Here is a 26636-nt window from a genome sequence, read left to right as displayed (position 1 = left end):
CAAATTTTATGATGATTGACAAAAATCTGCACTTCTGTGTTATCTTCTTTAGCTCCATTTTCCCAGGTTTGTGTTTCTAGTGATTTTAGTTTTGCCTCATTATCTGTTTAACCTTTGCATTATTACTCAGTCACTTCCAAAGCAGGCATCTTATTTACCTGGCTAGCTCTGAGACTCCTTTTCTGAATAAGTTCACCTGTAGCATCTCTTGGCTCATTCCAGCTGAGGTTAAGCCATAGTGCTACTTCTTTCTTTTACTAGAAATGCTTTTATCTCAACACGAGCAACCTGTACCAGCAGCCTGCGAGAGACCTATCTAAACAAATTCTCAAAGAAGAGTTGTGACTGTACCTCCTCTCTGTCTTCCTTGCTAGACCCCACTGGAGGGGAAGGCACTCAGATTTTTATCTGCAGAACTGATTATGTTACGTGGGGCTTCCCCAGCAGGAAGACCTGACAGCAGGGGAAAGTGTCACATTGATTTAAATGTTTCAACAACCTTGAAAAAAATATTTCCAGCAATATAGGAAAATAGTATGGCCTTTTCAACTTACAGTTATGCCACTATTCTGATGCTGGTCAGTTGGTGCATAAATAGGTACCCATGCATAAACCCCAGTGGAATTTCCTTTGCATTTAAGAAATTAAAATTATTTTTCCCATCAATGAGTTAGGAGCATTTTAAATTACTCCTTTTCATGCTCCTGGTAACTTTGTAGAAGTGGAGTCTATTAAGTTAGGATACCTTTGAAAGGGACACCGATAATCAAGTCAGTGCTCAATGAAACAGGGTTTTTCCCACAAATCATGACTGATATCTGTGTCATTAGTAGGGTAGCTGCCCATCTCTTATCATGATTGGCAGGTTAATAAGGGACCTGGGGCTATCTTTTCACTGCTAGCACACAACCTAACCAATTGCTTTTAAATGATTGCTAATTTGACAGAATATAAGCAGAAGATGTAAAAATATCTGGAGTAATTTCTAATGCAGTTTTTGCTCCTGGTGTTCTGAGTGCTCTCATTTTAGAAAACAGATTAGAATGTAGTCAGTGGATTTTAAAATTTTTTTGGACATTCAGTTTTTAAAGAAAATCTTGTAGTTGTTCTTTGGTTCAATTAGGACCAAAAGAGAAGGGAGTTTTTTAATGCAATTGTCCTGTAAAGGAAAATGTTTTAAATTGGGGAGATTATGTGAGCAGACCACCTGTAGGGCATTCATAGCTCTTTTCTATAATGCTCCAAGCCATGCCTTGCTGCCTGCAGTCTGGCTAACAATGCAGGGAAAAGCTGTTTAAAAGGCTGTTCTCCCTTTTCCCTCTGGTGTTCACTAACTGTTACAAGTCTTCCTCTTAAAATAAAAAAAAAAAAAAGTCCCATGTCCCTTTAATTGAAGAACTTTAAGGCTCCATGGTGGCCAATTGGTCTGCAACAAGAGGAACCAGGCAGCAGGGAAAGAAACTTCAGACTATACATCACGTTTGGTGAAGAGAAAAGATCAAAGTTTTCCCAAACTCAAAAGAAACCAAGTTCCCTACAGATTAACCCTATTCATTTAGCTCCTCTTAAAGGAATGATGTTCTGAGCCACTGGGCAGACAGGTAAAAAGTTCAACAATTGCCAAAGCATTCTTCTGTTAATTCAACAGCCTTCTGCTCAAATAAATTAGCTTACTCCTGACAGAAGAACAATACCTTTTCTCTCGAAAAAGGACCATATTTGATATACAAAAGTTAAGATGTTAGTTTAATCTGTTAAGAAGAGATTGATCTAACAAATCTCAACTCACTGTTCCACCATAATACATGGTCTTTGAATTTAAAACATTAACCTTTTACACTTCAATATGCATCCCAGGAAAGGCAGGTGCTTGCAGAAGTGTAGACAACAGATATGAGAGGCGGGTGTGTACATTCCTAAAATAACACCCGTTTTAAAAGGATACTTAACATGCCATGGGAGATGACTCTTTTGTAAAGGCTCAGTTTAAAGACACTGTCATCTTTCAAAAAAGGAAAGAAGTATGGTAAGGCACCTTCCAGTTTTGGCAAACACTTTTTCAGAACAACTTGTTGAATGACTTATTTTCTTGGGTCTAGATAGCTCACTTCTTTAACAGGTAATGACTGGAGGATGAATGTAGTTCATAGTTTATGGAACTACCTAAAGATACAGCAGCTGGAATAACCAGGGCAGGAGTAGGGGAAAAGCTTGAAAAAGTCATTTATCAAAAGTCATTTTATTGACAAAATAGAATACTCATATTTGCTCTTACAGGGGTAGTCTCTAAACTTTTTTACAAAAAAAATTTACAGACTGTATAGCTTTGGATATATACATATTTTACACATCTGTACAAGGTAACAAATAATTATATAAATACATCCTTTAATGTAGGAAACCCGTATTTAGCTGGGGTGTATAATTAAGACATGTTTTGATTCAGTCTATATTGTAAGGCATTTGCCTGGTCATCAACATCCCAAAAACCTGCAGTCCCTGGCAGACTCCCACCTCAGGATGGGGGGGAGGAAGACCTTCCCTCCCATGAGTAAAGAGCTGCTGTTAGTCCAGAGTGACTCAGAAGCCGCTGTGCCTTGCCCTCTGCAAGACACGGGTGAGCCTCTACCCTCCTCTGCCAGCAAAATAATAAGCTGGCTCCTTGAAGTACATGCTCCCTGCATATGAATGGAGGGGAAGGAGGAGGGGGCTGGAGCCTGGGGCCTCTGCCAGCTGCATTGTTCTATACAAGCTGTGGCTAATAAGGACCATTAGGGGTTCATTAATGGCACCAAACAGTGAGGGGGCATTTTAGGCAGGCCAGTGTCCCTCATTCCCTAACCTTTGGCCTCTTTCCCCCTCCTCACACTTGAGACAGGGGCATCTGCTTGGGATAGGAGACAGAGCTGGCGGTGCCTGATCTCCACGTCAGGCCGGTGCTGACATCACTGTAGAGGGAGCCACCACCTCCGGCCCCAAGTCCTCCTGCTGCAGTGATTGCTGCCTGTCCACCTGCTGCTGCCCCTGTGGTCCCAGCCACAGCAGCACCTTTGCTGGCCCAGCAGCAGCGAGTGCAGAGGGCCCTCCAGGACTCGAGGGTCTTACCAGACCAGACCCATACACCAGAGGTGATGCCCACTACCAGGCACATGAAGTACTTGAGCATGAAGACGGCATAGTCAGGGCGGCGAGCCTGGTCAGGCTGCTGGTCACGCAGGCAGGGGCAGTTGTGCGTGGCCTCCCAGCGTGGCCGGTTGTGCTGCTCGTAGAAGAGGCAGGCAACCACGCTGGCAGCTGGCACAGTGTAGAGCACAGTGAAGAGTCCCAGGCGTATCATCAGCTTCTCCAGCTTGTGGGTCTTGGTGGGGCCACCCTGCTGCTTGATGACACTGCGGATACGGAAGAGCGAGACGAAGCCAGCGAGCAGGAACATGGAGCCGATGGCCAAGTAGATGAGCAGCGGTGCCAGCACGAAGCCTCGTAAGTTCTCCAGGCTCTGGTTGCCCACGTAGCAGATGCCAGCAACGGGGTCCCCATCCACAGAACTGAGTGCCAGCACAGCAATGGACTTGACACTGGGGAGCAGCCAGGCGGCCAGGTGGAAATACTGCGCGTAGCCGGCGATGGCCTCGTTGCCCCACTTCATGCCGGCGGCCAGGAACCAGGTGAGGGAGAGGATGACCCACCAGATGGAGCTGGCCATGCCGAAGAAGTAGACGAGGAGGAAGACCACGGTGCACAGCGCCGGGCCGGTGCTCTCGTACCGCACGTGCTCGGCCACCGCCAGCTCCGGCTGCAGCTCGGCCGCGCCGCCCGCCGCGCCGCGCCCCCCCGCCGCCGCCGCCCCCGCCGCCGCGCCGCCGCCGGCCCCCGCCGCCCCGGCCCCCGCGCCGCCCGCGCCCGCCCCGCCGCTGCACGCCACCTTCTCGTGCCCCGCCACCAGCCGCACCAGGTAGCCGAGGGACACGAAGAGGTAGCAGGCGGCCAGGAAGATGATGGGGCGCTCGGGATACTTGAAGCGCTCCATGTCGATGAGGAAGGTGGAGACGGTGGCGAAGGTGGAGAGGAAGCAGAGCACGGACCAGAGCCCGATCCAGAAGGCGGTGAAGGCGCGCTCGTCGGGGCTGAAGTAGGGGTTGTGGCAGGGCAGGGCGCAGTTGGCGATCTGCCCAGTCTTGACACGGTTGTAGAGCGGGTGCCGCTCGCTGGACACCGACACCATGGGCGCCCGGCACTGGCAGCCCGGCTCGCAGGGCTGCGGCGGCCGCGGCTTGCGCGGGGCCTCGGCCGGCGGGGCGGCGGCGGCGGGGGGCGCCTTGGCGGGGGTGCCGGGCTTGGAGCCGCGGAGCGGGGGCTTAGCGGGCGGCGGCGCGGCCGTAGTGAGGTCCGTGCGGTTGTAGTCCATGCAGAGCGTGTCCGGGCTGCCCTGCTCGGGGAGGCGGTCGCAGCGCATCCTGTCGGGCCAGGCAAAGCCGTACTGGCGCATGAGCGGGGCGCAGCCGGCCTTGGCCCGCTCGCAGACGCTGCGGCAGGGCGGTAGCGGCTTCTTGTAGTCCTCCAGGCAGATGGGGGTGTACATGCTGCAGAGGAAGAAGCGCAGGTCGCTGGAGCACTGGATCTCCACCAGCGGCCAGAACTGGTGTACCTCCAGCCCGGCCTCGTCCTGCGTGTCGTGGTTGAACTGGTTGGGCATGTAGGTGTAGTTGTAGCCGATGCCCTTGCAGAGGGGCACGGTGATCTCCTGGCACGACAGCTCCTTTGCCGAGGAGGAGGACGCGGCGGCGGCGGCCGAGGCGGCGGCGCAGCCAGCGCGCTGCAGCAGGGACAGGGCGGCGAGCAGCGAGGTGATTTCCAACAGGTAACTCCACTCCATGCTCGGCGGCGCGCGGGCGGTGGCCCCGGCTCCTCTCCCGTCCCGCTCAGCAGCCGCGGGGAGCGCGGCGCCACAGCACCCCCCCGCCCCGGCTACCCCCGGGGGGGCGGAGGGCGGCCCCTCCGTGCCGGTCGCAGGTGAGAGGTCTCGCAGCCCCCGCCGGACTCCGTCGTCCGCGGGCACCCGGTGAGGGGGAGCCACCGGAGGATGGGGGTCCGCTCACGGGAGGCCCCTCAGCCGCCGTCGCATCGCTCCTCCCGGGGCCGGTTTCGCAGGGGGGGGCGCCGCTCCTCTCGCCGCTGCTCCAGCGCCGGCCGGGCACGGGGCGGCGGCGGCAGAGAAGTTTCGCCGTCAGCCCCCGGGCGGCGCGGTGAAGAAGGCTGAGGCGTCCCGGGGACCAGGCGGTGCCGGGCTCCCACCGCCCCGAGCGGGCGGGCAGCGGCGGGGCCGGAGCTGGGGCGGCCGGAGCGGCTCCTTCTGCCGCCCGTCCGAGCGCACGGCTCCGCGGGTGACCGCAGGCCGGCCGGTCCTCGCCCTGCGCTGGGTCCCTCTCTGGCTGCCCGGGCACCCCGGCCGCGATCGCGCCACCTGAGCCGCGGGTCAAGCGCGGCAGCGCCTCCGCCAACTTCTCGCTCTCCGGCCCCGGCAGCGGCGCTCCGGCCGCCGCGCTCTCATGAATATTTATAGCGGCCGCCGCCAGGCCCCGCCCCCGCCGCCTCGTCCGCCTATCAGCCGCACTCGGACGGGAGGCGGGGGACGGGCCCCGGGGCTCCTTAAGGTGGAGCCGGCGCCGGACTGTGGCGGGTGCTGCTGGGTCGCAGAGGCTGCGGGGACGTGGCGGTGTTTGTTCGGTCCCTGCCCGTGCGGAGACGCGCGGTTCTGCACCGCGGTGCGCGGGCTGCGGCAGTCAGACACCAGCCCGGGCTGCGCAGGGGACCTTTGTCCCCTTGCAAGGGCTCCTAGCCGAGTCACAGTCAACCGCAGCAGCAGTTTAAGTAGCGCTGGGCAGTCCCTCGGAAGGGGTTTTCTATCACCTCGTTGATGCCCGCGGGATTCGCCGCCCGTGCCGGTGTGCGCGCTGCCCCCTCCCCGCCGTCCTGCCCCTTGCACGTGTTGGTGACGGGGATGGGAGCGCGGTGAAGCCAGGGGTCCCGGCAGCACCGCAGCCGACACCCGGCCCCGCCGCCCTGGGCTGCCCGCGCCCCCGGCCCCGGCGCGGAGCTCCGAAAAACGCGCGGTGCAAACGCAGCGCTGGATGCTCTGCCCGGGGTCGGGGCCGCGGCGTGTGACGGCTGACACGGGGATCCCCGAGGCGCGGACAGCTGCGGGTCACGGCGCTCGCCGGGGAGTGCTCAGGCGGTGCCGTGTGTGCACGCCGGCCGGCACCCCCAGCTCCCGGTGGGACACTCGGCCCGCAGGTGGACGCTCGGCTCCCAGCCGGGCAAGGACACGGGCGCAGCTCCGCGGCCAGCGCTAGGCGCGCACCGCGGCCGCCGCCGGCCACTGAGCCGCAGCCCAAGAGCAGCGCCGGGAGGCCGGTTCTGTCACGGCCGCGGCTGCCGAGCGCCCGCGCCAGCCCGGCGCCGCGGCGGTGACTCGCCGAGGAGCCGCCTGCAGCCGCCCAGAGCGGCGTGTCCCGCCCGGGCCGGCAGAGGAACCATCGGCGGCTCGATGCCCGCTCGGCCGCCGCCGCCCCACGCCGCGGGACCCCCCGCCCTCCGCTCCCGGGGGCCGCGGGACGGCCCCGAGGGGAGTCCCCGCTTTTCCCCCACCCGCCGCGGAGAAGGGGCGGGCGGGTGTTTTGGCGGCCCCGCCGTAGCCAGACCACCTTAAGGGGAGCGGCGGCGGCGGGCGCGGGCTGCGAGCGCGGCGGGGCCGTCCCGGGGGGTTGTCGCGCTCCCGGGACGGGGCGTTTGTTTGTTAATTGAGGCGCTGTTGCGCCTGGCGCTCGCGCGGCGCTCCCGCTGCGGCCCTAATGACTGGAACCGCGGGAACGCGGCGGGGCCCGTCTGCCGGCGGCGGGAATCGTGTGATTCGCGGGGAGTCACACCGGGAGAAGCGGAGCCGGGGGGGGGGGGGGGGGAGCGAGCCCGCCCCGGGGGGCGGTGCGGGGCGCCCGGAGGAAGTGGAACGCGTGAGGCCAAACAAGGAACAATCCCCGGGTTGCTGGCTGAGCCAACAGGCTCTTGTCGCCGGCCCTGTCGCCGTGTGAGCGAACGCGCGGATTACCCCGTTAGGAGGAAATGGGCGATGATGGGGCGATAAACTCGCCCGCTGTGTAATCACAATTGATTTGCAATTGACGGAGCGCCGCTCCCGACCCCGGCGCCCACCCCAGGTCACACGGGACTGGGACGCTCTCGGAGGCCGTGGCTCCTCCGCGTGCTCGGACTGTGGAACCGCTCCTGTTATTACACGCGCGGTGCTGTTTCTGATCAAAATCAGAACTTTTCCAAAAGTAGCAGGTGGTTATTTTAGCCCCAATTTAGTTAACACCATTGTGGAAAGTGTTACGAGATCGAACAATGCCCGGTGAGACAAACGTCTGGCAGAGGACTCAGTGACTGGCAGAGGTTTAAAAAGTCTCCAGTCCTGGATGCGACGCTCCGTTTTAAGAAGTGACTCTTTAGCTGGTGGCTGCTTGAAGCGCACCTTATTTAAAAATCTCTACAGAATGTAAAACTGAGTGAGTCTAGTCGGGAGAGCCGGGCGAGTCTGTAAATTACTACTCTGTCAGGATTCCTCTTGCCTATTACAAAGTACCTTTTTATGCTGAAGTTAAACTCTACTCTACGGAGACAGCAGATGTGAGGTGATGGCTTCCAAAAGCAACACAGATGCTGTAAAATTTCCATTGCTATATTTCAGCGAGGAAGCTCAGGAGACATGCTGAATGCTGCAGTTTAGAATTACACTATAACTCTCCTAGAAATAAGAGAATACCAAGTTTCTCAACAGTACATTTGGCTTCATTTTTGCTGTCATTCATATGCTCTTGTTTTCTTACAGTGAGAAAAAGAGATGCAGCACAAAGATACTGTGTGTCTTGAAGCTGTTGAGTAATGACAGAATTGGTAATATGGAACTTTATGGCAATTTAGTAATGACTGCATATCCAAATTCCCTAGTAAGACCATGATAATTTTTAAAATTGTCTTTCAGGTATATAAAACAGCACAGCTGTGAGGAGGCTGCTTTCCTTTATGTGACTGAAAAGAAGCCTGGTTAGCTCAAGACTGTGGAATCAGAGGCCATTGTGTGTTCCTCATACTTGCAGACTTCCCTGAAGTCCCTAGAAGTCCTGTGATGAAGGAATCAAGGGTCAAGTCTTTAAAACGGTTTGTGTGTTTATTCCATAAAATTCAGCAGCTGCTTTTTCTGAAAAACTGAACTTTGCTATAGCAATGCAGAATACCTTTTTTCCCAGGGATTTCACAGCAAATGTCCAGTCATCAAATAATGCAGAAATATAAAGCTGGCAAGAATGTTGCAGATATTGTAACTTTTTACAGAGTTTTAGATTTGACTTGTCAAATCTAGTCACTTTGTGACTAGTCTTTGTCACTACAGGTCTTTGTTGCCACAAGTACTCAAACCTCTTTTATTCAAACAATTAGGTTTGTCACTGGCCCCTCTAACATAAGCTTAATTTTTGTGAGCATCTGAGGCTTTGCTTTGGGGATTATATGGATCACACCAAACCAGGTAATGGTAACTACAGGGCATTTTAGGTCAAAATAAGCAAATTTGCACTTTTTTTTTTTTTTTTTTTTAAACTGGGAATAAAAATACCACATGGAATTTTGGATTTAACATGCTATTTTGCTTATGTAAAAATAGAGATGTTTAGTTTATTAGATTGAAAAAAAATTGCTCTTTAATTCCCACTGAATGTTCTCCAGTAAATTCTAGTGTGACATTGTCTGCATTGGATAGGTCACTGAATGGTGCTTTTATAAAAATGCTTGAAAAGAAGAACTTGGTCCATGGAAATTGTTCAAATAATCTTGTTAGAATGAAGCCTTGACTGAAGGCAGTAATTTCATGGATTAAACCCAGAAGGGCTGGCTAGGCTGATCTCCTTCCTATCACAGGCCACAGAGCTTTATGCAGAGTCTGTCTACGCAAATGCTGGTTAGCTGCAAGACATAGGGGATTTTGCATGGACAATACCTTGAACAACACCATGAAACTAGAAACTGTGGAACTTTTTGAGGACAGGATAAATAGGAGCAGAAAGAAAGAGTATTTTTACAGGCCATTTAGTAAACAGAGTGAGGTAGAGTTGTATCTTACTATGTTCAGCTTTCCCCTAAAACGTTCCAATCCTTTTCTCTCACTTGCCACATGTGGTCAAGAACCGAGCAACATGATGGACATCCAAAAATGGGAAGGAACTAACAGATTTGTACTTCTGCAAGTCTGAAAAGCACAAATTATGAGCAAAAATCCAGTGCTGTGAAACCTGGAGAGAAATAGGGATATGAGAATACAGTGTGTATATCTGTCTTACAGTTTAATATTTTTCCTTTTACAAATATAAATAAATAAATGGTATTCATACATCTTCTGAGTCAGCCTGTACTTTATTGTGATTCATGAGAACTTTTTGTAAGCAAGAACAATGTTCTGCTTACATTTTTTCAGGCATGTCAGATTTGATCAGGGATGGGCACAGCACCATGATGCTACTGTTGTTCAGTGAGATACGAGCGAGACTTTAGGCAACAGGAAAATAGGCTGAATACAATGTGCTGCAATAGCTACTCCTGGAGTGCAGTGAGCAGGTGACAGAGGAGGGGGAGAAACTTCTGGAAGAGTACTTTGCTGCCTCTTTGCCATAAAGGATGATGTCAAAGTGACTGATCAGTGCTGTGGTCTGAGGATTGCTCCAATGGTGAAGCTGCGGGTTGTGGCCCAGAACATGACTGGAGGATTTTCTGCTGGACATAGGAGCAGACCATGATTAAATTTCTTCCTGAGGCAGCTTTGAGTGCATGGGCTTCACTAGAGAAGGAGTATGAGCAGCAGAATGAGTGTAAGAAGTCAGTGGGAACAGCAGTTTAGCATGAGGGCAATATAAGATGAGCTCCTATTGAAGGGCTTTAGCTCTGTTCTCCCACACTGTGCAGTTGGTGATTGGGCTGCAAAGTATAGGCTCTCTCAACTGTATATTGCTTCATTTCTCATTAGTGAAACAAAGCAGCAGGAAGGAATGCAAGAAAATACAGTTATAAAGGAAAATAAGTGTTCTTGAGGGCTTTTTCCTTAATATTATTTTTTTTCTTTTCCCACCATTATTTAGCAAGCTGCATTTATAGTCCACCTGTGCTAGACTGTAATACCTCATGGTGTGATGTTTCACACATGATAAATCATGTGAATTTTGAAGACAAATTGTGCTGAATTAAACAGTCTGTTGATCCACTGTCACTGTATTTGGAGAATAACACAAATTTCATGCAGTTAAATTGCTAACCATAATGTATGTAGGGTATGTATGAACATAGTGAGTAGTGTTGTCTTCCTCTGATTACCCAGGTAACCATGAATTTACTTTTGGGCCGCTGCTAGAACATTAGTATGTAAATGCACTCCTGAATCTCAAGAAGGTTATGTAGATTCAGGTTGGCAAGGAGAGGTTTGGTCTCTGGGGGTTAATGAGAGTATAAACATGCACCACCCTCTCCTTTCTCAAAATGAAAGCATGTCCAGGCCTCTGGCACGCCAGTGACTCCTGCAGTCATGTTTGCGATTCTCTCTTCATGCTCCATCAAAATGTAATTAATGCTCATATATGCTCAAATGGCACATTCACCATCACTACTCCCAGCATGGCTTGGGAAGTCCATTTGGTCAGTCTTCAGTTATGGAGACCTCAGTTTTAACAACTTCGGTATAAACCCCTGCAAAGCTTCTGGTAAATATCCCCTTCTGTTGCATTGCCACCTGCCTTACCTGTCTGGGATGTGCCCTCTGGGATGGGCAGCTTCCAAATTACAACTCCCACCTGGCCTTAAGATGATATGACATGCGGGTATCTGTACTTTAATGTCATATCTATTGGGGGAATTAAGGGAACTCTATCTATTAACTTGACCTCCTGAACTTTGTTACTTAATCCGTGTTTGGGTGATAGCAGACAGGTGAATATCACATTTAACTCTCACCAGCTCTGAGTATTGATACTGACAGGGTGGAAGAAAGAGCCACAACAGAGCAGGTGGGGAGTGCAGGGTTCTCTCTCATGTAGGGTAAGTCAGAGTTGGGATGGCTCAGTTGCTACACTCAAGGAGCTGTGGGACTCCTGGCAAGAAGTCCAGCCCAGCCTGTGTGCAGTTCCGTGCCAGCTGATCCAGCCTGGTGGAAAAAGGTTGATGCAGAGACAAGATTAAGCAGTGTAGTCCACTTTAAGAGCTTCTGCATAAGCTACCTGGATACATTAGCTTACATGTATGCCCTCTCACATGCTGTAAGTTAAATGAGAAACTAATGAGGTGATATGCTTATGAGTAAGAAGTGAACTGAAGAAAAAATGACACTTTTGAAAGGCATGGATAAGGCTAAAACCCAGATATGAGAAAGCAAAACTTTGTATAACTGATTATAAGAGAAATGTGTAATTAAATCCTTGAACAATATGAAGTTAGTCATAAATTCTGATGCTACTATTTGCACCTTGGAGGTCAGTAATACTGTAATTTAAGGGAATAATATTTTGCATGTGTTTGAAGTAGATGTTTTTCAAGTTTTACTGGTTCCAATCCCAACTTTTTATGGATGCCCAGTAGTAATTTTTAAAATATTGAATGATAAAAATCACACTGAAAAATTCTTACTGAAATTACTTATTGCCCAGGAGATAAAATGGAAATAACAGATGTATCTTTCATCACTCACTTTGAATATTTATTCTTTGTATTTAATTTATTCTAAACAATTTTTTTATCACTAGAGTTAGACCCTGACTAATCCTTCACTGTACCAATTTTTCTGGGACAACAGCAGTTAGTTATTCCAAATATGAGTAAGGACAGCAGGCTTGGGCTTGTACTAATTTTGATTAATAAATTTGCCTTGAGAATGACAAATTGTGTTAGCACTTTTCACTTTATAACATTAGACAGTCAAAGACTGTGGGGGGAATAAAAATTAGGCAGTGTTTGGATGCTTATAGGGAGCTCTCGGGTGCCTGGTCTCAGCAGAATCTGCTAAAAACCTTTCTCAACTTTTATTTTAGTAAAAGAATGGTGTGATTGAAAAGCAAGGTGTTGAAAGGAATTTCACTGTAATAGCAAAATATCCTTCCTTTAGTTTTACTCACTGAGTTCTTAAGTAAGGTTATTCCTTTGCCAGTTCCTTTGAATTTTCTTGGTTCTTAGTTGGCATAATGATGGCAGGAATAGTCCTCTGTGTGTGTGGTGAGGGGAAAGAAAGAAGTACCCCACTGGCATGAGATTTTGTGCAGCTGTCTTTTGTAAGTTCACAACAGTGTTACAAAAGGTGCAGTCTTGATTGATTTCTTGTCTTTTATTTATTTTCTTTAGACATTTATTTTGCCATTGGGGTGAGGGGGATGCAATTGTATGTCAGGAGACAGGCACAAGGGGACAGAAATACTAGAATTTTAGTTGTAACATTTTTTCTGATAGTATTAGTCGAGTGTTTCTCTGTCTTGGTCTGGTCAGGGCCTGGTTTTGGATGAAAAGCTTTCAGTTCTTTCAGGGGATTGTGGGGTTCCAGGAAAAGGGATGATAATAATCCTGTTGGGATACCTGTTATTTTTTATTATATTACTCTTATGGGATTTATTCCTTCTGGTTTACTTTGCTGAAATAGAGCACCCTGAAAGGGAATAATATATAAAAAAATTATAAAAAATATATATATAAAAAATAAGTGGAGTATCTTATTTTCTTGCCACTTTGCTAATTTTGCTATACATATTTTTGTATTACATATTTCTTACTTTGTTTGAATCTTATCTTCATCCTTTGCTTTTGTAAGGTAGACTGGTTGGTCTTTTATAAGTTAGGGCTCATACATTAAATTATCACATCCATTGAACTCTGTTTGTTTTTGTTTGGGTTTAGCTCCTTGGCTTTTGAACAGTCCTGCTAACAGAACCATGATGGAAAATTTGAAACATTTTACTGCTGTTTTAAAGTTTTTCTGATTTGTGGGTGGATGGGTTCAGATGATGGGTTTGAATTTGCAGGTCAATGAGTAAGGAGGACCTTTCTTGACCCATGGAATTTTCTGCATGAATTTTTGATAAAAAATACAAAGCTTTTTTTTTTTTTTTTTTTTTTTTTTTTTTTTGTCTTAGTTTTCCAGGAAACACCACATACTTTGACAGAATTCAGAAGACTGGAAGACTTTGTCTGAAAACTAAAACTTCTCAGTTTGAAAAATGTTACCATAGTCCTCTGACATTACAACCTGGATGCCTGCTGGCCCTGCTCTGCAAGGCTGAGGCTGCCTACCACCTTTGACACTATGCCATGGTCTTTCCTCTTTGAAGTGAGTACTGGAAGTGGGGAATCCCTCAAAGTGATCTATGGTTAGAATTCTCATTTAAATGATAAGTCTAGTTGATAGAGATCTGCCACATAAAGCAGGTAAGCTAGAGATACAGTGAAATGCTACACTAGCATTTCTTAATAACACACTGTGTTTTCAATCAAAATATTTTTCTTGATAGGTTTGGCTTTTTGGTAAGAAAAGTATACTTGCAGAAGCACATATTTAGACATGCCAAAAACCCCCAAACAATCCAACCAGAAAGTGTTTAGCTGAAAGCCTCATTTCCCATCAAAAATAGATGCAGTGGAAAATTTTCAAGCAGCCCTATATTTAACCTCCTTGGACCAGAATTTGGTTGTTGGACTGAGGGAGGCTTACAGAGTTTTTTGGCTGCTTTTGTTAGGGTGTCTGTTTTTTCACTCATGACATCTGCCTGCTTTTCAAGCTATATTCAACCTTGTTATAATTCTTGCTATTGCAGCATTTCACTGTGTTCAGAATGCTAATTCCCAATGGACTCAACTTGCTGGGGTATGTGCAAACTCAGTTTCTTTCAAGGGGGGGCATCAATCTTGCTTTTTTTTTTTTTTAATTTTGGCTGTCTTTTAATAAGAAAATGTGAGTGCTGAGCACTGGCTGTGCATAAAACAGTATCACTACAATACAGTTCCTAGTTCTTTACCCAGAGTAGCCTTGTTTTGTCATGTTGTGGATGCAAAAGTATATGTAAGTTTAATTGGATAAGTGTTTGAAAGAGAAGGTCCATTGGGCAAGATAAATAGATAAATCACATCAGCCTCAGGAATTCTTGAGTGGAATATAGTTGAAGGGCTAGGGAGTTATTCTAGGAAAATACTGTATTTGATTTCTTTGCTCATGCTCTCTTCTCTTGACTCGGACTTGTGGCTGCTTTTGGAAGCAGGATGCTGAGCTAAATGGACCTCTGATCTGAATTGTCATAGCCATCCTTGGATGAGAAGAAGTACACTGATGAATGAGTAATTGTGGGCTTTGGCCATCTGGAATTCAGCAAAATTTATCAGAAATAAAATTCTTCAAGAAAAGGGCAAGTCAATCACAAAATATATGAGAATAGGGATAGAGAAATTTGTCTGAATAGATTGGGATTCTGGAGTCCCAAGCTTTCTGCTGAGATTTTTTTTAAAGTAGGTTTTGCATCTTCCATTTCTCCTTTGTTGCTTTTTGTAGAAGTAAGAATTTGCAACAAGTATGTCTTCAATACAACTGTGAACCTTTTTGTGTGTTCTTCCAAAGTTGGTGGGTAGAATATTAGTGTGAGACTCCTGCAGAGTTCACTGGACCTTGTATTATGACAAGAAGAGAAAACAAAGCAAGTATTAAAAATCAGGGAGGAAAATTCTTAGTATGACCTACATTAGTTTTAGTATGTTATGTTCTGTCATTGGTTCAGTGTCAGAATGCTGCTTGTAGCCAGAAGCTACTACCAATTGGCAACACGTGGCATTTCTTAAGCAAAAGTTGATTGTTATTCTTTATTGCTTGTTTTGTATCATAACAGCTTTACAGAAATATCTTTCCAGATATTCTTAACTTTGTTTTCATGGTAGTTTAATTTAGTTCATGACTGGTAAGCAATACAATGCTGTTTTAGTCTTCACAGGCATTAATGGTCAACTCTGTAAATGACCATATGCTTAGTAAGACAAGGCTTTTTTTCTTCTATATTTTTAATAAACTCTTCAGAATTTTTATGATTTCCTGAAAATAGATATATTTAGTTTTACTCCTGTGTACTTAAATTTACCTGGATGTTATATTGACCAAAATAGGTGGGGTCTCTTTTATTTCTTTTCCTGATGTCACAGACGCTTTTTTATTCGGATCTCTGTCAGCACAATTTTATTATAATACATTGTTAGTACTAGAAGTTCCCTTTTATTATTTTATAGCCATTTAAAATAAATATTTGTGAGAAAATATAATAGCCATACAACATTTGAAATAAAGAAATAGTTTGAGTATTCTTGAGAAATAGATTCATCAACACAAAGTGTGGCAGGAAGGACAACAGAGAAAGGAAAGCACAATATTGAAGCATAAGAGTGAGCTCATATGGTACCAGCTGCTCATGTGTGGAATCTAAATACTTGCTGAAGCATAGTGCTCCACAGTCAATTAGCATTACTTCAAATAATCATTGTACAAGGAAGAAATTTTAGTACATTAGAATTAATGAGTTGGAAAAAGTAGAAAAAAAATGGTTGTGTTTTCCCAGAAATGCAGTAAAAATATGTAAATTCTATTAAAATTAACTTAGAAATTCTGTGAAGTGAAAGAAGATATTGTAATCCTGTCTTTAAAGTGTGTCAAGAATTGCAGAATAGTGCAACCTCATTCACATCATTTGTATGCCTTAATCAGAATTTTTGTGATAATGTCAAGAACTGAGAAGCAAATAGAGTTGCCAAATCTGTCCACTCTTGAAACTGGAAGAATTGAGGGGAGTAATTGGGTGCAAAATAAACATGTGTTCACAAGTAATTGGACTGACACTATTAAATTTCTTTCATTTCGGTACTAGGTAGTAATTATTTTAACTTCAAGAAAAAGAGAAGATTACGTCCTGTAAACTTTCTCATGCAAAATAGTCTGTCCTCCAGTCAGTGATGCTGGTTACTTTAAAATGTTGGTTTGCTTGAGAAAAGGTTTGTCAAATCAGGTTGTTAAATGGGAGAGGGGATTAGGAAACAAAAAATTGTAGTGGCAGTTTGTAGTGGCAGTTAACTTTTGGGGGTGTGGGACGGAAAATGGACAATGAATATCACCATCTTTTAAGTGTTTAGTACTATTAAAACTGTTTTTCTTATGGATAGTCCTTTATTGGTAGAAAATTTGTGAAACAGACAGTGAAGGCAAATGTGATGGTAAAATACATATGAAAAATCTAATGTCAAAACTCAGAGTTAAGGTATACATCTACGGGTTTAGGAAATTATGAGGATAAACTGAAAAAGTGTTTCTGTGCTTAAAAAGCCTAATTGTCATTGTATATATCAGTCTCTTGTCTGTATTGTGGACATGTTTGTGCTCTCTAACTGGCATTTTTGTAACAGACAGTATTTTTATAAGAGTCACTAATTTGGTTTGGCAAATAAGAAAGAGTTGTTGGCTTTATGGGTATTGTTAGTTTTATGGGTAGTAAATCTGAGTAATGATTTTCACTTTTAAATAAGCTGCTTCATTCTGTATGTAAAACAGAATAGCTTCAAAATGCTTGGTTTTGTAATTAACAAATATCTAGTTGATAAAAAATATCGTCTCTAGTATGATGCATGGAGATTAGGCTAGACTGTTACAGAATAATGTGATTATAATGATTTCCTTAAGAGAGCACAAAAGCAGCATCTAAGTTTCAACTGACGTTTATTGACACACAGCATCCGTTGGGAGCCCCATCAAACTTTCTATTCTTTTCTGTTTACCACCTCCTGCTTTTATTTACAGTCAGCATATCTGTTAATTAGCCTCTGGTAGAGCCAGTTCTTCTAAGAAGATCTCTTGTCTTCCTGGTGATGGCCCCATGAGGTGACCATGTACACACAGTCTGTGAGTGAATTAATCTTTAACTCATTAATTTCAGTGCCTGATTCTGCAGTGTTTAACTGCTGGCTTGGTTTCCTGCTCAGCAATTTGTATTTGGAGAATTGTGATCCTTGACTTCTGCTGACCTCAATGTCATGAACACATCCCAGTGAGCTATCAGCGTCTCGTGGGTAACCTGACTGGGAGTCTTATTTTCCTGTAGTTTTTTGGTTTCCTATGATTGGACCAGAATGCAGATAAGACATTTATGGCTTCCTCTGTGTCACTGAGGTTATTTACCTAGTTTTCATTGCACATTTGCAGAATAAAATTACTCCTCCACTTCCTCAGCTATGTCTGTCACACAACATCTGAATGCAGCATTTTGCAAAAAAAATCTGAAGTAATGTTCAGTAAATGAAGTAATGGAATCTCCAGAGGGTACTCTGGAGGATACCACACTGTTTTACAGAGTCTCAGTTAGACCTTGTGATGATATGAAGCTGTTTATAGCCACAGCCTGAGTGCTAGAGGTGCTTGTTGTAGTGCACTTCTCTCACAGCATGGCTTATTTATTAGAAAAGAAAAACGTTGTAGCTGTATTTGAAGGAAAAACTCAGGAGCAGGATTCAGAGATCTCCCGCCCAGGCCTACAGTGTGTGCTAAAAGTGCTTTGAGAGGTGTGAGCTGATCTGTGCATCTTACAGGGGTGTTAGAAATCTTGTTTCAGTGTTAATTGTTGTTTGTTTCACCTGAAACCTAAAAAAAGAATGACTGGGCCACTTATTTGCATGGTCAGCTGTAGGTAATGCCTTAAGTTCCTCACTTCTGCCTTCTCTGTCCTCCAGTTGAGGAGCAGCCAAACTCTAAAGACTTAAGCATAGGTTACAGGTGCCCTTGAAATCCTGCCCAGAGCAAGTGCAAGTATTAAAGTAATACAGTACATGCTGTGGTAATGTAAACATTTCTTCATAATTTAACAGGAGCTTTACTGATAAAAATTCACTGTTTCAGTTTAAAAAAAAAATTAAAAAACTCCAACAAAACAAACCCAAACCACCCAACCAACAGCATAATCCCTGGAATACATCCAGCTTTTGTACTGGAAAAGTACCTCAAAGGAGTATGATCTTCTTTCTCTCTTTAGTGGGAAAGTATTTTTGCTTATCTAAAAGGTTTTATGCTGGCAGAACTGCATTCTATTGTCTACTTTTTGTGGCTAGGCAGATCCAGGCAAAGTAACTTAATTTTAAAGGAGCTAGAAACCTAAATTCCTTTAAATCAAATGTCCAGGATGCTGTGAAATAAAGACATAAAAATTAAAAATAGAAGGTGAGTGTTTGCTACTAATGGTTCATAGCTTTGGAGGGCTCATGGTTGTGAGGTGTTGTGACAAAAAATCAATGAAAAAGTATCAATTAAAGTTTCCATTACCTCCTTCAATTGTAAGAAGTCAGTGCTGACTGATCTGTTAATGTTTCATGGGGAAAGTTGGCACTGAGGGGCAAGGGTGGGTGATATTGCTTCAAAACATATTAACTGCTTTTACTTGGTTTGTGGTTGAAGGACAGAGAAATAAGAGATGCTGGAAATGTTTTCTAAAATGAGGTGACCCTTCGTCGGTGTTTTATATTTGTTTAAGCCATCTTTGCTAAGGAGAAGCTCCTTTACTATTAATATGCTGTCATCTTTCAAATCTCATCAAGGCAGCGCCAGGATTTTTTTGCGCAGATTTCCTTTGACGTACAGCCTCAATAAATATGGAAATTACAACTTAAATCTCATATTTTTTCTTGCAAAGCAGTGCAGTGCCCAAATTAATTGAATTTCAACTTTATTTTTTCTTAATGTTGAAAGACATATATGCAAATTTTATTAACAATATGCGTGGTTAAATTTAGCTGTAAATTCCAGTCAGGGATTTTTGCTTTGTTTATTGTCCAAGTCAATATGTCTGTGGAGAAAACCTCCTGCTGTGCAGGAATACATAGTCAGCTACTTGGAGAAGTAGAAAGTTGAATTATGAGAGTTTATTCTGGAAAAAGGTAAAGTAAGCACTGGTTTTTGGGTTGGTTTTTTTTTATTATGACTTCAGCTAACAGAAATTCAACATACATGGATTTTTTTGACACTAACTTTGTCAGACAAACCACTTGATTTTTCATTAACCTGGTCTTCTGTGCAACTGAGAGGTTCTGAGAGAAAGTAGAGGTCATGAATAAATTATGCATTTCTTAAACTTGCAAGGTAGATCATGACATAAATGAAATAAAATCCAAGTGTAAAGAGAAAAAAGAAGCATAAACACATGTATTGCTGACAATATCTTCATTAAAATATACTTTATCCTATGAAGATATTAGTGTCAGATGCAAATTTCCTTTGTTGCTCTCTCTGAAGTTATTCTGATTTTTTTTTGTGTGGTAACAGTGAAGTACCTTTATACAAGGTTTTTGAGTGGAAGGGTAAATTATTTCTGGGGGTTATGGGTTATAAATTATATTCAAACATATTCTTGTGTTTATCACAGAAAGCCCTCCAAGACTGTAGTTGCTGGTGTGGTTCCCACATGTTTAGTTTTTGTAAGTCATTTGCATGGAATACATTTTATCTAGCTATGTAAAAAAACCCCACTGCTTTCAAAGAAAGTGTTTCTCCTGTCTACGTAGAGTTTATGTAATACTATAATAATCTGTATTTCTCCTTGTAGTTCAATGCATATTTCTCCTTTCTAAGCCTGTTCAAATGTAATATGAATAATGTTTTTGTGATAATTCTACTATGGATGATAGTAACTAGCTTTAAGCCAATAAAAATTTAGAAAATTATGCTATGGATACTGTTTGGGGTGCATGACTTGCATCAGGTATGTAGGCATGTTCTTTTTTTCATTGCATCTGTGTAAGACTGATCCATAGCTTGATCTTACAGGTTCTACAGTAATACAGATGGTACATGATAACTGTGTGGAGAAAGGCTAGCAGCTTTACAGAGGCAATTTCTGAACCTGTACATAAGTTCAGAATATGCAATTGCCTGTAACATCCCTTCCCCCATACTCTGCATTTCCACCAAACAACTGCTTTTTACTGAGTCTCATTAAATGGTCCTATGTGTATGACATTAAATGTATTTATGGAAGACTGAGAGTTTTGTTCCGAGTCACTGGTGCATCTGGTTGCCTAATACAGTGAGACAGGCCCATGAGAGGCATGGACACTGATGTTTTATGGGAGCAGTCCTGAGCCCCAATTGTCAGAGATGTGAAGGTGCCTAATCTCATGTAGAACTGAGTGGAACTCTATGTACCTAAGTAGGATTCAAGAGCCCAAATACCTTAGAACTCTCCATGTATAAAGCCTAGCTGCAATATAGCTTCTTAATTCCCCACATATCCCTGCATTCTCCCATACATGTTTCTCTCATTGGCTATTTACTGTTAATTGGCGGTTTGGATGCTTAATTATGTTTCTGTTTTGGGAAATGTTTCTTCCTAGTCTTATCCTGTATTTCTTTGGACTGTCTGTTCCTTTTCAGCTATTTCCACTCTTACACATTCTATATCTATAAAGGCACTTAATTTCCAGTGACTGGCTTCCCTCTTACAATGGCACATGGGAAATATAAGACTGCTGGTATTTATAAAGCACCTTGTAAATATGCTCATTAGGGCTCAAAATTGATAGGGATTTGACTATTTTGTCCAGTCTATTTTTTGATCAATGTATGACCAATATTCAAGTTGCATATTAGCCAAATTCTACTTTGTTTGACTGACAGAAAGTGCAGGGCTAGGAGTATGTGTCACAGGTAGTTAAAGGATGCAGAACCTTATGCTAGTCTAATGCTTCTGTCAAAGCAACTACTCTCTGCTCTGCTGTTTGCTGTTCTGAAATCAGCAATGGTAAACCTACCACTTTGCTACCAGATTGCTTTTTGTTTCCAAAATATGTTTTCTTACTTTCTAGTCAATAAAGGAACATTAATTAATTAATTAACTAAAGAAATTGATGTGATTGACTGTTTCTTGTGGCTCAGGGATTCAGGCTGTTTGGCTAATTGCTGACCATGAGTGTTGCACCTATTAAGTAGTTAGAAACACTTTGTTTTATTCATGCTGACTTTTATCACAGAACATCTTAATTTGTACTGAGGAACACCCCAGGCAGACCGTGGCCCTTGCCATCCCAGAACTGTAGATGGAGAGAATATGGTAAATTATATTAGGGACAGCTGCAAGGTTGGTGATCCTTGAGGGACCCTCTGTAACACTGCCTGTGGAGCATGTCTTCTTCCAGTCTTTTTTTCAGCTCTGGGGTTTTTGCCTAATGCCATGTGGTAGATTTCTGCATTTAATTGTCTTGTCTTTAAAGCTATCTAGCTGCTTTCAAACCAGTATTGTTAACTTTCTACCTAACTAAGCTGATTAAAGTGAAAGATGTTTGCACTTGGTCAGCTCTTCCATGATCTGGGATGCATCTGGGAATTCAATCTATAGAATCTCTTCTTAGAATTATCTAAATATTTCTGAGTGTGAAATATAGCCAACTGAAAAGTCCAGAGATTAGTAGATTTAAAATGATTTTTAGACTAATCTAAAAATCACAGCAATTTTTTACATAGAACTGTTGGTGCCTCCCATTCACTGGATATTTTTGTGGCATTCATGTAGTGTAAATAGACAGTTTTTACATCGGAATGCAGAATATAAGTTGTCTACTGATATATTTTCTCCTACTCTATATGTGTTAATACAGTACCATACCAGTACTGTATTAATCAGTGCTCATGAGAGATTATGCTGGTGGAAAACATGGTCTTGGGATTTGACCTTCTTGGAAGCAAGGACTTTTCCAGGTCATGAAAGGCCAAATATTCAGCTCATGACTAGTGTAGAACTCTTTTTGTGTCATAACAGAAATACTGACACCTGGTTTGCACTTGAAAGTGTTATCAAGGAGGCCTGTCAGGGAGGGATATGAATTTTTTGCTGACATAGCTATGCCAGCAAAAAACCCCAGTGCAGAAGCTGCATAAGGAGTTCTTTTACCTGTACATTTTACTTCTCTTGAGGGATAGGTGTAAGTTGCTTGAGAAGAAGAGTCTTGTTAGTGTAATTTCTATATTAACCTTTCTAGTGTAAATCAGCTGTAAGCCTCATCCTGCAGGGACTCATATGCCAGTTTATCACTGCACACAGAGATGATACATCATAGCTTATGCTTACGTTGCTCCCGAGGATGACCTCCAGAGCAACTCAAAGAATAGTGTCACTGTCTCCTGTTCATCCTCTGACTACAGGGTTGTCTTACAGCTGCAAGTTGCATGAATAGTTCCTGACAATGCATGAATTTTTATTTTTGGCACCTGTCCTGTTGGTGATTCTAGTCTTGAAGATACTTTTGGGACCACACTTAGGAGACACTATAGACAAAACCATTGCTTAACTGAACTACTTCCAGGAAGAAAGGGGGATGGATGTAGATGTAACAATGAAAAGGAGGGAAGCAAACTCCCTAGTAGTGAAGCTTATGATGTGCAACATGTAAACTAAAGGATGAGAAGTATAAAAGTGGAATTTTCCTTGGGTGAACCAGTTCCAGGATAAATAAGCACATGGGAACACTTGGTGGATCAGGATTGTTTGCTGGTGCTACATGAACTGCCATAAATAACAAGTAGTTCTAAAGAAATTGGTAATGGAACAATGTTGGTCCATGTGACAGAACAAGAGAGTAGAAATGGTTTGAGTGAGCTCAGGTTATGACTCGAAACCTTCCCTTGTCTCTTGTGATGCTCTTCCTGCATGCCTCTAACTATCTTTCATTTGGAAGTTCTACCTTATTTGGAATTGATGCCCTAAAGAGTGGGCTCATAATGTTTGATGCAGGAAGGACTCCCATTTCTCTTACGGAGAGAGAGACACTCTAACTAGAAATTACAGCTAGCCTCCAGTGTGTGGATTGTTTGTATTGGTTAAGTTATTTCATAACATCTGAAATGAAGGCTGGACCAGAATCCAGAATATATTATTTGCACTAGTAGAAATAATTTCACATCACACTCTGCAGGAATTCAGACTTATTCTATTTTTGGCCTTGAAATGGGAATAGCTTGAACTAGCTAGGTGATGTTTTATTTGAGACAAAGGTTTCTTTTTTCCTCAAAGGTTTTTTCAAGACACGTGGAAAGCCCATTTCAGATAATACTGCCAGAGCCAGAGCTGCATATGTAAGCTCTGTAGCCGTGCACCGAGGTTGATTAATCAGCCAAGGTTAATTGAAATTGGTGTTTTCATGTGAAGTCCTAGACACTTTGGAAATGCATGAATCTGTAGGCCTGCAGTCTCCCTGACAGATGAATCTAGTCTTGAGGACTGCAAATTCAATCCCTGCTGTTACCAGTCCAGCCACAGGGGCCATTTAACAAAAGATCCCCGAGTTAATGATTGCTGTTCTATGACAGGGATATTGGACTTATTATACACTGAACACAAAGGTCTCTGATCCATATTTGTGCCTTGTTTCCTGCTTGGGATTCAGCACCACATGGTGGTAACTGTCTGCTTCATGCAGGAAAGCGTTCTGCTGTGATATCAGTGAGCGATAATATCAGAAGAACATCCATTTTCCACGAATTTAAACTATTACCGCAGTTAGGTGCAATTATTGAGAATCCCCGTAGAGTCATACAAAAAATGTTGTCTCTGTCCAAAGATGTTGATTCTGGAATGCAGCAGTGCCAGTCTGACATGCTTAGTTTGGGGTCTCAGTGGCTGCTATAAATTGTACCCTGGAAAATGGTTACTAGGACTATAAAGTATAGTGCTGCATTTCAAGCTCTATTTTAAGTATCAGTGGCTTTGTCAAACTATACATGTAATTTGAATTGAATTTATATGGTGAAAATATGCTGAAGAGGAACCAATGGAATAAGATGACTTCATAACAAAGAATATTGACTTTGCATATTAACTTCATTAACTTAATGCTGTCTCGTGTGTATTGGAAAATTGTTCAAGTGAGAATAATAGCTTTTGAACTACTTACAGGCTAATAGGTAGTGATTGTAGTCACTAAGACTTTGAATAGCTGTGGCTGTTGATTACACAGATTAAATGTGAGTCCAGTTTTCAATATGGGTGATTTAAAAAAACCTAATTTTCTGTCCTTCATTTTGACTTTCATGGCTAAAGACACTGACTTCTAATGCATATTAAATTCCGAGAGTGGGAAATTAAATTCTTCTTCCATCTCATAGTAGAGACATGACTGCAGAAGCTTGCCATATGCTTATTTTAAATTGTTCAAGATCGAAGCTATCAAATATAAGGTTGCATTAGTGGTAATTCCCATACAGTGGGACATGCTCTGTTTAAACAGCTGATTGGTTACAGATGTTTGTAGTGTTCATAGCACTAATTTTTTACGCACTCCTTCCTTATGCTTTTTTCTCTTCATATCTGAACTGTGTGCTCGTCTCTTTGCATCCGCTGTGATTTCTCGGTGAATGCTGGTTCCCAAGTTCTTTCTCTATTCTCTCCTTTTTTTTTTTCTCCAGGGCCTAATTATGAAACAGCTTCAAATAAATACAATTTTTTAACAAAAAACATTCTGCTTCCTGTGAACAATGGGCTGAATTTTTCTCTTTATTCTTGGGGAGTTCTTATTCAGTTGGAGTGCTTTGCAGTTGGCCAGGCCTGAGATTTCTGGGAGCTGTAATTGTGTCTCATTAATTCTTACAGTAATGTAGGGTAACTATAAGGAGCATGCAATTAGTGGTCTGGTCAATGAATAGAGCAGTTAATCAGCAGACAAAGGATGGGGCTCAGGACCTATTAGGCTGAAAGGAAGTGTTACTATTGTCACAGGCAGTAGGAATGCATGCAGACATGCCTTAAAGTTGAACTGTTTAAGGGAACTGTGTATGTCTTTTTGATAAACCAGTTTTCCTACCTATTCCACTACTTGAGAGAGATTCATTTAAGCTTGCCTGCTAGAAGTCAGAGACCATAGCAGAGGTTTTCAACAGGCTGAATGGACTGCTTAGAGTATTCTCTCACCTTAACAGAGGCAGCCCCAGGGTTTATCAAAAATAAAAGTGGCTGAAGAGATGTAAGGTATCCTTAGCTGTTCCTCCTCCTCAGAAAAATGGTCGGTGAATGTAAAGTTTAAATCAGCCATTGTGTAGATTGTCAGTCAGTCATACTCAGCATGTTTGTCTTCATAATGAACCTTGTTTGTTCTGAATGGCTGTGCTGTTTGTTCTGAATGGCTGTGCTTTCAGTGCATGTAAATGTATGCAAATACTCATAACAGTTTAAAAATGGTGGCTCTTATGGTAACAAATAACCTCTCCTAATTTTATGAATACCTGACTTTTACTATATTTTATATCTAGGGTTTAAAATGCAAAAATGACTCCAACTTTAGACAGTGCTTCAGGGTTTTTTGTTAGCTTCAGATCAGAACTTCCAGTTGTTTCTGCCTTTGAAAAAATATGAACCTCATGAATCCTGTGAAATGTTATGACATATGATGATTATTAAGAAAAAAGCTTTATCAATAAAACACTGCCCTTGAGTAACTCTTATTTCTAGTAGGCAATGCTTCAAATAAAAAGTAATTTCTTCTCTTAAGTTGAGCAGACACTTGGCATAAAAAAGCAGTAATTAAAATAACTTTTTTGGGGAAAAAAAGAGAATTGAACTTTAATAATTAACTTATATTCAGAGCCTAGTGTTTTTCTCAAAACCGAAAGTAATTTTTAACTGTCTTCTTTGTATTAACAGGTCTGTGGCTTTATCTCTTCTCATGGTATTCACATCAGCAGCAAGTAACATTAAAAGAATAAAGTCTCTCAGGCTTTATATTAAGGATTCAATTATTCTGTATAATTAGCCCTGATTTTTTAAATATTTGAAACATTTTCTACTCTTAGGTATGGAACAGTGTACCGGAGTGATCAAAACCACAAATAACTTGTACCTTTACTCAGAAAATGCTTTTTTATCAAATAATAAGAAAGATTAAGCCTAAGTCTCTCTCTTTTTCTGTTTGGATTTTATTCCTACAAGAAATATCACTTTTGTCCGCAATCTCTCGTGCATTTCTATTCCCTTGAAATACAAAGAGGCAATGGATTCTGGTATAAATTAGGTAGATTTAATGAAATTTATGAGTTGTAACTTGTGCCTTGAATATAAAATGCTTGAGTGAGGCATAAGGTATTTTGCTGATGCCATTATTGTCACCTGTCTTTTTTTTCCATTCTTCTGTGCCTGTTTTTGAAACACTTAGGAGCTGTGGAGTCTTGGGAATAACAGTTTCTATGTGCCATACATAGCAAATCTTTCCAAGGTCATATTTTTTTCTTTTTTTAACAATGTCTTCTTTTAAAGAAGCAGGGAAGATCTACCCTGCAAAATGAGAAAATGGTATTACTTCCACACTCAGAAGCTGGCTGTTACCTCATATGCTAGTTTCCCATTTAATTAGAACATAGTTTCTCATCTGGTGTCAGACAGCACCAAAATGTTGCTGCTCAGTATCACTGGTAAACATTATAGGTTTAGTTATAGGAAATTACCTCCCCTCTGCTTACCCCAGTAAAGTTTTTCCTGTTGAACCACGGATTCAGTCATGAGGGACTATTGATCTGGAAGGGGTCTTAA

At 43.3% G+C, this 26636-nt stretch overlaps 1 protein-coding gene and 1 long non-coding RNA gene across 2 annotated transcripts; one reads left to right on the top strand and one right to left on the bottom strand.

Annotated features, from left to right (window-relative positions):
- Window positions 1-1567: 1567 nt before the first annotated feature.
- FZD8 (frizzled class receptor 8) lies at window positions 1568-5514 on the bottom strand. Its single transcript, XM_069006467.1, has one exon. The coding sequence runs from the start codon at window positions 4871-4873 to the stop codon at window positions 2864-2866; it is 2010 nt and encodes a 669-aa protein (XP_068862568.1). The 5' UTR covers window positions 4874-5514; the 3' UTR covers window positions 1568-2863.
- A 2348-nt stretch (window positions 5515-7862) lies between these two features.
- Window positions 7863-13374, top strand: LOC138105613 (uncharacterized). Its single transcript, XR_011148569.1, has 3 exons — window positions 7863-7947; window positions 8036-8211; window positions 13203-13374. It is a non-coding gene; the product is annotated as an uncharacterized lncRNA (long non-coding RNA).
- Window positions 13375-26636: the final 13262 nt, after the last annotated feature.

The sequence above is a fragment of the Aphelocoma coerulescens genome, chromosome 2, assembly GCF_041296385.1.
Source record: "Aphelocoma coerulescens isolate FSJ_1873_10779 chromosome 2, UR_Acoe_1.0, whole genome shotgun sequence".
Taxonomy (NCBI): domain Eukaryota; kingdom Metazoa; phylum Chordata; class Aves; order Passeriformes; family Corvidae; genus Aphelocoma; species Aphelocoma coerulescens.
The sequence above is the reverse complement of the archived record's forward strand: the minus strand, read 5'-3'. Positions and strand labels throughout refer to the sequence as shown.